Here is an 11776-nt window from a genome sequence, read left to right as displayed (position 1 = left end):
GCACACACACACACACACACACACGCACACACACACACACACACACCAAAGGAGAATTTAGAGAAACCAATTAACCTGACAGTCATGTTTTTGGACTGGAGTACCCGGAGAGAACCCAGCATGCACAGGGAGAACATGCAAACTCTATGCAGAAAGACCCTGGCCTGGGAAGAGAACCTAAGACCTTTTTGCTGCAAGGCAACAGTGCTACCAACTGCGCTGTGCAGCCCCACTTCCTTTTTTTAAATGATTTTTAAAATTGGTTTGGTGTAATATTTTAATATTAAATGTAAATTTTTGCATTAGCTATAAGCGGAAAATCATCATTAACAGAAATAAAGTATTGAAAAGATCTGTCTGTGAAATTAATCAATTCAATGTGTTTTACTTAATGAATTGAGTAACTGAAATAAATGAACATTTGAATGATGTTCATTTACTGAATAGGTTTGTATTTACTCCAATTATCACATGGGAAAGTGGAAAAAAATCTGTTAAAAACATACATTTAACCTTTTTACATTTTTAACACTTGGTTTTATTGTTGAACTTTAAAGGATACCAGTTGACCATCTTGGTGCTTCTCTCCTAGATGGTAAATGATCTGCACTTGTATAGTTCTTTATCAAGTCTGAGGATTCCAAAGCCCTTTAGACTACAATCAGTCATTCACCCATTTACACACTGATGGTTGTAAGTCACACTGTAGCTACAGCTGCTCTGGAGCAGACCAACAGAGGTGAGGCTGCCATTCAGTTGGTAACAGGTTGTCTAATCACCACCAGCAGGAAGAGAGGGTGAAGTGTCTTGTCCAAGGACACAACTGCAAAGTGACCCAGATAGAGGAAACATGGTTTCAAACCTGGCAACCTACCAGATGAACCCCCCACCGCCCGAGCCACTGCCGCCCCAAAATACACCAAATACAAAGTTTCATGTCTGCTTTAAATTTACACTATGTACATGTTTGGACTGTTGTACAGTAGTGTGATGCAAAGTGAAAGTGCTTTCCTCTCCCACAGTGGAAGCTTAAACCGCTCGGAGACAGACGACTACAGGATGGAAACGGAAGTGAAAAAATTTACTTATTGTATCACAAATATGTAAAAGAGGTGAATCATCCCATCTTTTCTGTTTCCCCTCTATTGGGCTCTCTTTTGTCGAGCTGCTGTTTTTAGAGTGACACTCATTCAGAGATATTAATAATAACTGACCCAGCCCAGAAACTCACAGTCCTGTCCCAAATAAAGAGATTCCTCTATCCAGAGGCCACCTCTCTCTTTACTGTCAGTCTGTATTCTGTGTTCCTATTCTCAGCCCAGTAGGCCTGGCTGGGTTATAGTAACTTTATTACATTTGCTGACAATTAGCAGACTACAGGCTATGGGCCAGGCATAAATACTCAGGGAGTGGACAGAGAGGAACACCAGGATAAAACTCATCAAAACCATCCAGATTCAAGTCTGGATGGTTTAGACTGAGAAATATTCATTAGATGTAAAATGCATAAAAACATTTGACCAAATACATTACTACCTTTGTTGACAGTCTCTTACAAAACAAAATTAGTAAAAAAAAAAAAAATCACAAAGATGATTTTTAAGAATCTGAAAATTATCTTTTGCAGTATCTGTTTTAATGTTTAATTTACGTCATTCTGTTTTGTAATGTCTGTTTCTCAGGTTTTGTTCTCAGGCTCCTGCCTGCTGAGGCTGATGGTCAATTAGTCTATCTGGTTCTGGTGGAAATTTCTTTCTCCTAAGGGGGAGTTGTTTCTCTCCACTTTGTATGCTTGCTCAGGATGTAGAAACTCATCAGAGATTATCTTGTTAATTGACTGTATTGTGATTTATTGAGATGTGGCTGTGTCTGAGTTTTTAAAGAGAAAAGAAGAGATTGATCAGTAAAGCTTTGTGAATGGATTTTTACAGATTGAAAATAGGAATCAGTTATTAGAAAATGTTACCAGCAGTGCTGACAATAATGAAGATAACTTTTGTGTCAAACAATAAATAAAATACAGAACATTGTGGAACAGTGCTGTGCAGTACATCAATTGCCCTCTTACAGATTTCTTCTGTTTTAGCTGCTTTTTTCTGACCTTCATTTTTTTATTAAAACTGCAAATTTGGAATAATTGTGTTTTATAAACGCTATCCCGACCCCATTTGAAAAACTAAATTATCCTTAAAACTAATAAATGGTTAATTCACCCGTAGTGTCAACAGCCTGTTAAAGTCATGCCAGTCAGAGGTGGACTTTCTGGTGTGTTTTGGATTACTGTCCTGCAGCATCATCCTATTTGAGTTTAAAGGGTTACCTTTCAGGTCTCTGTTGTTTGAAAATTAACCCAACAGACTCACGTTCAGCTGATTAGTATAATCAGCCAATGAAGCAGCACAAGTTAGACAACATCGTTAACTTCCACCATCTTTGAGGATGTACTTAATTTTCATACGAATTGAAATAACATCTTTCTATGGGATTAAAGGAACTATTACAAACTGATTACATTCCTTTTCAGGATTTTCAGGGCAAAGCAGCCCCAGACCAAAACTCTTCTACCACTATACTTGATGTTCTTTTCCTGAAATGTTTTATTACTTCACACCAGAGGTAACATACGCACACATTCCAAAGCATTATACATTTGTCTCCTTAGTCCACACTATATTTTGCCAGTCAAGGTTTTATTGGACAATGTGTTTTTTTTCTTTTATTTAGGGGTGAGGGGAGCCTCTCCCATGGATGCTAGTTTTACCAAGTCTCCTTATTGTTGAATTATAAACAGCCATGACAGAAGCATGCGAGGCCTGCAGAGCTTTAGATGTTGTTCCGGATTCTTTCATAATTTCTGGTGGTTGGTGCAGTTTTGGAGTAGTTTTAGTGGGCTAGCAACTCCTAAGAAAGTTCACCTCTTTTTCATGTTTTCTCCAAGTCTAAAAACCTTAGAAATGGCTTTATAATTAATTCCAGTCAGACATGTTGTTTCTTATCTGTTCTTTGATTTCTTTAGATCAGGGCATGATGTATTGCATTTTGTGATGTTTTAGCCTACTTCTGATTTAAGTTTTTAATGCCTGTCCTTTTACTTGGCTGGTTTGGATAGCTTTTATCCCATTTATCAAACCATTTTCAAACACGTTTATCCCTAGTGGGGTTGTGAGGGGTGCTGGGGCCTATCTCCAGCGGCCAATGAGCGAGAGGCGAGTTACACCCTGGAGAGGTCATCAGTCCATCGCAGGGCAGCTTTTATCCCTTCATATATTAACAAATAACTTCAAAACTGTGTGTTTACTCTGGCTTTTTTTTAAAATTAAAATTAGTCTGATTTTCTGAAACATGCTGGTCTGACAACAAACCAAAACCTGAATTAATCTAAGAAGAAAATACTTTCTCACAGAACTACATGGTGAGTGAAGTGCGTAAATACATCTGGTTTCAGAGAGAATGGTTCTGAGATGAAATATTGAGTTGTTCTTTCATCCCAGCATCCTCCTCCTCATCATCACCAACAGGACACAATTAGCTGCATACATGCAATACTCAAGCATTTGTTTAAAAAAATTGAATTCATTTTGCCAGTAGGATACAATGATACGCAAAGCTTCCTACCTACCTTACAAGATTCATTTACAGTGAAAATAAGCAACAGTTGACGGCAGACAGTAAGATTAAAAGCCTGTATCCCCGCTGAGTGTCGGTCGATAGAAAAACTACTGCTGATGTGATGCAGTCTCTTCAGCTGAGATTGCAAAAGCGAGATTTAACACAACGCAACCAGCCGCTGCGTTTTACTGGCACTGTCCTCCCGTCATCTCAGACGGACGCATCCCGACCCACAGCTGCCTGTAACAGGGTCTGCTCCGGAAGTGTGGGCGACTGGAAGCGGCTGGACGAGACCCGCTCTGTCCGTGGTATTTCTGCTGCTGCTGAGCCTCTAATGTGTCTGCAAACCACCGCTTCACATCGTCATCACGACTCGATGAGGAAGGCTGTTTTGATTTATCTCAAGGCTGACACATAATTTTCAGAGGCTCTGATTCATAGCTGAGGAAATTCTGAATGCAGTTCCTGGTCGCGCCACTAGATGGATGTGCAGGCACATAGAGCGGGATTACATTTTTTGTCAAATTCAAAGTCATGTTCAGTGGCGCAACTGCACATTATTCAGGTGGATGCGAAAACATAAATCGGCATATCTTCACGAAGACTTTTTCCTACCGGACACAACCTTTACTTTGGTGGGAGCACTGGCATCAATGATACCTGAAAGTTCAGAATGAAAATGATCTTCCAACACATCTACTGGGTCACAACATGGAGGCGAAGTGGAAGAATAGATTTGATTAAAAGTTTCAGCTGTGTTGTGTGTGAAAGAATGCTTTCTAATAGTAGCTGTTTTGCCAAGTGAGTCAAAAGAGATTGTACTTTCAAAGATAACAAAGAAATGATCAGACAGGGCAACATCAGACCTTGGAAGTATTCACACCCTTACTGATAATTGAATCCAGAATGTGTCCTCAATTGTGGGTTGGCTGTGTAACATCTTGAGAGAAACTACCTCAGGCAGTCAGTCATGATTATCAATGAAAAGTTAGCTGGCTATGCAAAGTCAAAAGACATTCAAGAATTTTAAATAACGTATGAAATTTTTTTTAGGTTAATTTACTTATGTTTTTGACCTGTCATATAAAATATAAAAAGAGTGAATAAGGAAAAAGTTATCAAAAAAAGTCAAATTTGAGCATCAAATAATTGTAGCACAATAGAACAATTCACAATGTTCTATTTTGTCATGCAATCCTTCAAAATATGAAAATTAGACCAAGATACTTATTGCATTTAATCTCTGATACCTAAAATACTGAACACGAAACCATAACCTCAAACTTATATGGTGGAACAGAATGAACTATAAATGAAAAGTTGTAAAAGTGTTCATAGACAGAGACACCCACTAGTTTTGGCCCTGTTCCACAGAAATCATTTATTAAACGCATGTTATGTCCAGCATAAGCTTTTAATATAAGCAGTGAAGCCGTTCTCAATGGTTAAAATGTGTAAAAGCTGCTTTAAGCATTCAGCTCACACTGAGCTCTTTTAAAAATATCAATAGAACTCACTGAGTACCATTTGCAGACCTGAGGTCAGCCCCTCTTATAGAGCAACAAATCAAATGAGCCAGCAAAATGCCTTGGGGAGACTACACACATTGTTGCAACAGAACTGATGGTTTTACTTTGTGTATAAAGAAATACTTGAATAAAATACAGCCAAAAAGCTTTTTGTAATACAGAAGCGGATTCCTTCATGTCTTTAGGAACGTTGGTGTACAGCTCAGCTCACACAATCTTCAAATTCTTCATAGCAGACTCCAGGCTCTGGAAAGATATCAGTGAGGATGCAAATGTGTCAAATAATCAGAAATTAAATCTGACAATATGGCTGAGGCTTGTATGTGTGTTACCTTGACATCCCAGATGCCCATTCCTCCATCCATGCCAGTGGTACAGAATTTGGTGCACTGGTTTCTTCCTCCCTCCAGCATTGAGATTTGGCTGAAACGGAGGTTTAGAAAACTCAAAGTCTGTACACTAAAACATGATGTGATCACAGCCTGCAGTTTGAATCAAGAAGTTTTTAAACAGCTGAAAATTTAGGAGATTTACATATAATTGCACTGGAGCCTTATTAGAGCCAATCACTTTGTGAATAAGACATTGAGAATGGGAAGAAGGAGGGCACAAAATGTTATTTTATTAGGAACTCTGTGTTTTACTTTATGCACAATTGTTTCTTGTCACCCTAACATAGGTGTCTCTTGCTTATTAAGCCCCCTCCAGGTTTTCCCTCCTCTCAGAATCTGAACACTTGTGTCTTCTGACCTGATGCTGTTCTTGTGGAGCGTGTTCAGGTCCTTGTCAGTGCTCTGAGTCTCAGAGGCTCGACGGTCCAGGTTCTTAAAGCGTTCTCTGGCACTGATGTCCTTCGAAGCTGCCTGCTTCGGAACATCCAACTTGCCACCAAATGTCAAGCTGGCATTCGCACCATCATATACATACAGCATCGGGTAACAGTCATGACCCTGAAGAAAGAAAAGAATGCACGTTTTGAAAGACAACAGACACATGAGCAGATACTGTTTAGTATATTATGACATGCTGGTTGTTTTAAGTAATCAGAAGATGAAGAACTCCAGATACTACAAGTAGAATTCTAAATGGTTCAGCTTCAAATATTTTGAAGCTGGTGGTTGTAACATGACAAAGTGTGGAAAAGTTCAAGAAATATGAATACTTTTTTTGAGATGTTGTAACCCAATTTAAATTGAGATCATGAATTGTGCTTAAAACAAGTGCCAGGATTGTGTTGAATACTCACAGCAGCAACTAAGCTGTTCTCAGTGATGAAGGTAACACACAGGAGAGGAAGAGTTTCCGAGCTCAGGCTGCTCACCCTATGAAAGTCATGACAAAAAGTTAAAAGTCTAACACTGAAACAAGTGCTAGCTCCCCAGGTACACCGTCCCTCCATCTCTTACGTGCCCGTCTTTCCTCCCTCAGCTACTGACACTGTGGAGTCGTGGGACGTCCAGGCCAAACGGTTGCCAGAATGCGAAAAGCACACGCTGTGCACCCAGCCTCCACCTCCACCTGATGACGGTGCAGCACCTCCAGAACCTCCGGACTCGAACAGCACCTCCCCAAATGGCATCTTGCTGCCCCAAGGAGTGGGGCCAGGCTTCTCCTCCACCTCCTTTATGTAGGCTGAGAACACCCTGCAGAAGACAAGTTGCATTTCTCCCATCAATTCCTACAGTGCCTTCCACATGGCATCCCTGGTGAAGGTGTGAAAGTCTTACAAAACAGTATCTAGTATTACAGTACCATAAACTGCAAATTAATCTATTTTTTTATTCTAAAAGACTCAACTATTAATTTTAATATTTTTTGCAGCTCCCTGTGTGTCTATGGGATGTTATCTGCTTTGTGTTGTGCTCAGACAGTCATCAAGTGAGCATGAAGAGCAGCTGAAACACTAGTCATTAAATTAGTGACTAGGAGAGGTTCAGCTTCCTGAACACCATTGGTGAAATAAGTGGGATGAAGTCACAATAATACAGATCATACAATATTGATGAGATGCAGCATATTTTAGTGCACTTCACAGCTAATGAATAAAAATACTTTTATATAGATCTTATTTTATCATATAAGTATCTAAGGATTGGGTCTGAGTATGTGAGCATGAATAAACTTAAGCAACTCTGATTGAGACATCCCTGTTAGCTTCATTTAAATGTAGTCTAGCTCATTTTACATTTGGCTTGTAGAATCATGAGAAAAGCTAGCAATACCTGCATTTGAAGTCACAGGATCCAGCAGCCAGCAGCACGTTATTAGGATGCCAGTCCAGACTCAGAATAGTAGAACGGATCGGCTTCTTGATGTGCTTGCACACCCACCTAATGTAGAGACACTTAGTCCTATATTATGCTGACTTATAATTTTCAAATGAATAAAAATGAATTCCATGCAACCTCACCAGTCATTTTCCTGCTCAAAGTAACAGATTGAAATGAGCCGCGAACTGCTGCCAACGGCAAACTTATTCTCTTTTGGTGACCACTTCACACAGCGAGCAGCCCGGTTGATCCTCAAGATAACCAAGGTGGGCTTCCATGATCCCTCCTTCAGGGTCCACACGTAAGCGTTACGGTCAGCACCACAAGTGACGATGCGGTTACTGTCTGGGGCCCAGTCAATACCTTGAGGGAAAAGAAACTATTCACATTCTGCACTTATAATAAGGTGTGCAGTTCTAATCAGAAGTTAATCAGCATAAATATATTCATTCTGAGATTGTAAGGATGTACTTGAGTCTCTCTCTTTTCAAGCATGAGTAAATTCAAACCTTACAGAAAGATTTGAATTTGAAATTAGAACGTAGAATTTAGAATTTTTACTGACCACACAGCAGCACACACTCAAACATATACATACTCTCCACCAATGATTTGTTAGTGTTATTTTTAGTCAGCTATTCAATGTTAATATGTTAAAAACATCTTTAAAAGATGATGATGATGTGAAAGATTTAGTTTAGTACATGAGGAACACAGATGGTCTCACCTGTTACCTGTCCATTGTGCTCCTTCAGCTCATGGATTTTGGTCCACTTGGTTCCATCTTTCTTGTAGATGTGGACTTCATGGTTATTGGGGCACAGGGCAATCTCTAGAATACAAATCAAAGCATTTAAATGAACTATGACAACATATATACTCACTGGCCATTTTATTATATACCTGTTTGCTAGTGTGCTAAAACAACTAGATAACTTGTTAATTATGTGTCTGCAATTCATGGCAGTTTGACATCTGGATGTGGTGAAAATGATTCACTGAAGTTCAGAGTGAGCATCAAAGTTGGGAAGAAATATGTTTCAAGTGACTTTGAAAGTGGCACGGTTGTTGCTAGATGGACTTGTCTGAGTACTTCAAAATCTGCTGATGACTGTTGGTTGTTTGTTTATACAAACAACTATCTCCCACACAACAGAAAATATTTTTAAAAATCCACTGAGTAGCATTTATTAGGATAAAAATGTCTGGTTAGTGTCAAAGGCCAGAAGGATAGTGGTTCAGAATGAACAGCATCTTAAATAACCTCTGTATTAATACTAAGGTATGGCAAATACTATAACTGAACAATAAATCATATCCCAATCATCTTTGCAACATCAATTTGTTCTAATGGTAAAGAACTGCTTGCATATTTAATAGGCTTCAAAATTGCATCATATGTTTACTGTCTGACTTTAATAATTAATTTGGCTCATTGGATAAGCTTTTCTGCCTCTGTACCCCACACCTACTATAGATGTAAAGACTGATATGTTAATGCTAACTGAGAATGATAGCAACACAATAAGGGAAAAGTAGTGAAAAGTGTATCTGTACTTTAAAGCCCTGCGACAGACTGGTGACCTGTCCAGGGTGTACCCCGCCTCTCGCCCGGAACGATAGCTGGAGATAGGCACCAGCAACCCTCCCGACCCCACTGAGGGACAAGGGTGTAAAGAAAATGGATGGATGGATACTTTAAAGCCACCACATCTCAATTCAATGCAGAATTCTGGAGAAGTAGATGAAATGGGAGATTTAATTCATAGATGTGCAGCCAATAAATGTGCAGCAGCTGAACATGTTATTATAGGAATATCTCCTTTGAACCTTCTCCTAGCAGGAGTACCCCTAGGCTTGGTACTGGGACCTCCTCTCTTTCCAATATACACCACCTCACTGGGTCAGTTTATCCGATCACATGGCGTCTCATACTACCACTATACTGACACTACTCAGCTTTATTAATCATTTTCACCTGATGACCACATGGTCCCAGGACTGTCTCCCTGGCATGTCGACATGAATTAAAGCCCATTGTCTTCAACTAAAACTCTCTAAAACCAGATGCTTGTCTTCCCAGGCAAGCACGACACATACTAAAATATCAGCATCAAAAATGAATCCCTATCACTTGCTCCATCAAAGGTGCCAAGAAACCATTTGTCCTGATCGGTGACCAGCTTGATCTTTAGAGATCATGTTACCTCCATTGACCAGTCATGCTGTTTCACTTTGTTAAACCTAAGAGAAGTCTGTCTGTATCTGATATAACATGTCAGGTAACTTGTGTCATTCCATGATGGTGAAATTACCCGCTGAGCGCTACTACAATAGCTACCTTGTTTGTCTTCAAGGAACCATTGATGACCCAGCTCTTCAGAGATCATCTCCTAGTCCTGTATGTCCCTACGAACTTTACTGCATTTTTTCCTCTTTCTGCATTCCTCCCTATGTTTTCACTCTTCAAATATTCATTTCTAAGTCTCTTTGGATAAAAGTGTTAGCCAAGATGCATAAACATAAAGAAAGAGAGTGGAATGCAGTGGAATAATAAGTGAGTAGTGGAATAATAAGTGAGCAGCTGATTGAATGCCTACAACAGAAAAACTACAAAAACAGTGTGTCTCTTCCTGGGGGCAACCTACACGGCAGCTGTCTTTTCCTTTAAACTGTGGCAAACCCCACATGTTTTAGTCTGCAGATGAGTCAGAAGTATTTGTCTCAGAAGAGGAGTATGAGTGCTTTGTGTGCATTTTTCTTCTCCAGATGAACCAGTCCCAGGGTTATTTTTTGCAAGGTGTGTGTAAAACTAAATATACACAAGTATGACTCGATCACGGATGTCTGTTACATCCGCTTTGCTCAGAAAGCAAAGCACTGGTCAAAATAGCCAAATAAGGCTTTGGTTTCCTCGAGCTAATGGTGCACAAAAGCCTCTCAGAAGTTCTCCGGCGCCACCCTCACTGCTACAGGAAACAGGAAATACCTTCTCCCACCTAGGGGCCAATCACAGGCCTTGGTTGATAGCACCAAGAGACTTTAGTCAGAGGAAGATGTACCGTTGGGTTTAACCAGTTGAACGATGAGACAGTTTAAGGAGTTTTTAAAGCAGTCTTACGGGTCCGATCTTTGTTCCACGCATGGCAGCTAATTGGTTCCAGAAGGAAGCTATGGTACGCCATGACCAATCAGATGCCAGAATCAGATCAGGAAGTGGGGAGAGGAACCTTGTGAACTGAAAGATTAACAGAAAAAGAGAAGTGACAATATCCTCGCCTAAAAGAGGAAGCAAAGTTGTGGGAGAAAAATGTTTAAATGTCAATAATTAACAGGGATATTTGTAGTCTCACACTATCTGATGATCCAAAATGGAATATAAATAAAACTCTAATCCAGCTTTTTATCATGGTATTGGAAACTTAGCTTGATAACCTGTTTTAATTAAATCCAGACTTTCAGAGAAATGTAAAGAACTATAAAGGTCAAGGGTATCATATGTCCCTAAAGCAGATCACTCAACTCTGAGTAGAAAAGCAGGAAAACAGCAATAAGACAATTCAAAATGCAACCATCTCTTTACAAGCAACAGCAGAAAGATAATGTTACATAATATAATTCTCTGAGTACACTTAATTTTCCTTAATCTCTGCTGTCCTTGCAAAATTTGCATGAGGGTGTGTGAGCATGACATATGAACTGGAAAAAAAAAGAAAATCACGGCTTACTTACCCAGAGGGAAGGACGGTGATGAATAGAGTTGCAGAGATGGGAGATAGAGGGTGAAAAAGGCAGAGGGTGCTCAGCTCGCGGACTCTGGCCAGTCAACGCGAACGCCAACGACAGAGTGAGCTCAGGAAGAGCAGAGCAGAAGCTGAAGAGAGGGGTGGAGAAGTTCAGAGGGGGAAGTGGAGGAGGGTGCAGTCAAACTCAGACATGCAGGAAGTTTGTAGATTAGGGTTCTAGGTTCAACGATAGGAAGAACAGAGCAGGTTTAATGGGAGTAAACTTCTTTTCCTTTGAAAGAATGAACTTGAAACAGCTAGTGTGAAAGCCAAAAGTAAAAAGTAAAGGCAGGAGCATGAAAACAATTTAATTTTACACAAAATGGAGGAGGTGCAGAATGAAATGAGAGGCAAAACAGCATGAAGAAAAGGGGAGGGGCGTGTGGGCACTTCTACATAAAGAAAGAATTTGAAAAGGAGGACTTCAATATAGAAGAAAAGAAGAAAGCATGGGGTCTTTCCAACAAATAGACTGAAACAGCACACTTTCATCACCATTTTAAATTTATGCAGATACACAAGAACTTTCTCTTTCCCACCTGAATGAAGCTGTTTTTGTTGTTATTATTGTTTTTGTTGTTGT

General features: G+C 39.8%; 2 protein-coding genes across 3 annotated transcripts in view; both read right to left on the bottom strand.

Moving 5' to 3' along the window:
* The window catches only part of LOC106937605 (monocyte to macrophage differentiation factor 2-like), a 17141-nt gene extending 13094 nt beyond the window's left edge, over positions 1 to 4047 (bottom strand). Inside the window, exon 1 of one of the 2 annotated variants that reach the window (XM_015019191.1) lies at positions 3620 to 4047. Coding sequence is in view for 1 of the 2 variants with exons in the window: in XM_015019190.1 (XP_014874676.1) it covers positions 3620 to 3633 (14 nt within the window). In the remaining variant the exon portion in view is untranslated. The remainder of the gene's footprint in view (positions 1 to 3619) is intronic. The other variant, XM_015019190.1, reaches the window with a different exon arrangement.
* Positions 4048 to 4827: 780 nt separating this feature from the next.
* On the bottom strand, positions 4828 to 11297 carry arpc1b (actin related protein 2/3 complex, subunit 1B). Its single transcript, XM_015019192.1, has 10 exons — positions 11141 to 11297; positions 10530 to 10646; positions 8136 to 8240; positions 7549 to 7771; positions 7361 to 7468; positions 6545 to 6781; positions 6385 to 6460; positions 5889 to 6088; positions 5471 to 5561; positions 4828 to 5384 (listed from the first exon to the last, which is right to left on the bottom strand). Exons 2-10 carry the CDS (start codon positions 10591 to 10593, stop codon positions 5346 to 5348), a joined length of 1143 nt encoding a protein of 380 aa, XP_014874678.1. The 5' UTR covers positions 10594 to 10646; positions 11141 to 11297; the 3' UTR covers positions 4828 to 5345.
* Positions 11298 to 11776: the final 479 nt, after the last annotated feature.

This window comes from Poecilia latipinna, unplaced genomic scaffold (assembly GCF_001443285.1).
Source record: "Poecilia latipinna isolate Pla-1442-1.1 unplaced genomic scaffold, P_latipinna-1.0 Scaffold2388, whole genome shotgun sequence".
Lineage (NCBI taxonomy): Eukaryota > Metazoa > Chordata > Actinopteri > Cyprinodontiformes > Poeciliidae > Poecilia > Poecilia latipinna.
Note: the sequence above shows the minus strand (reverse complement) of the source record. Positions and strands in the feature narration are given on the sequence as shown.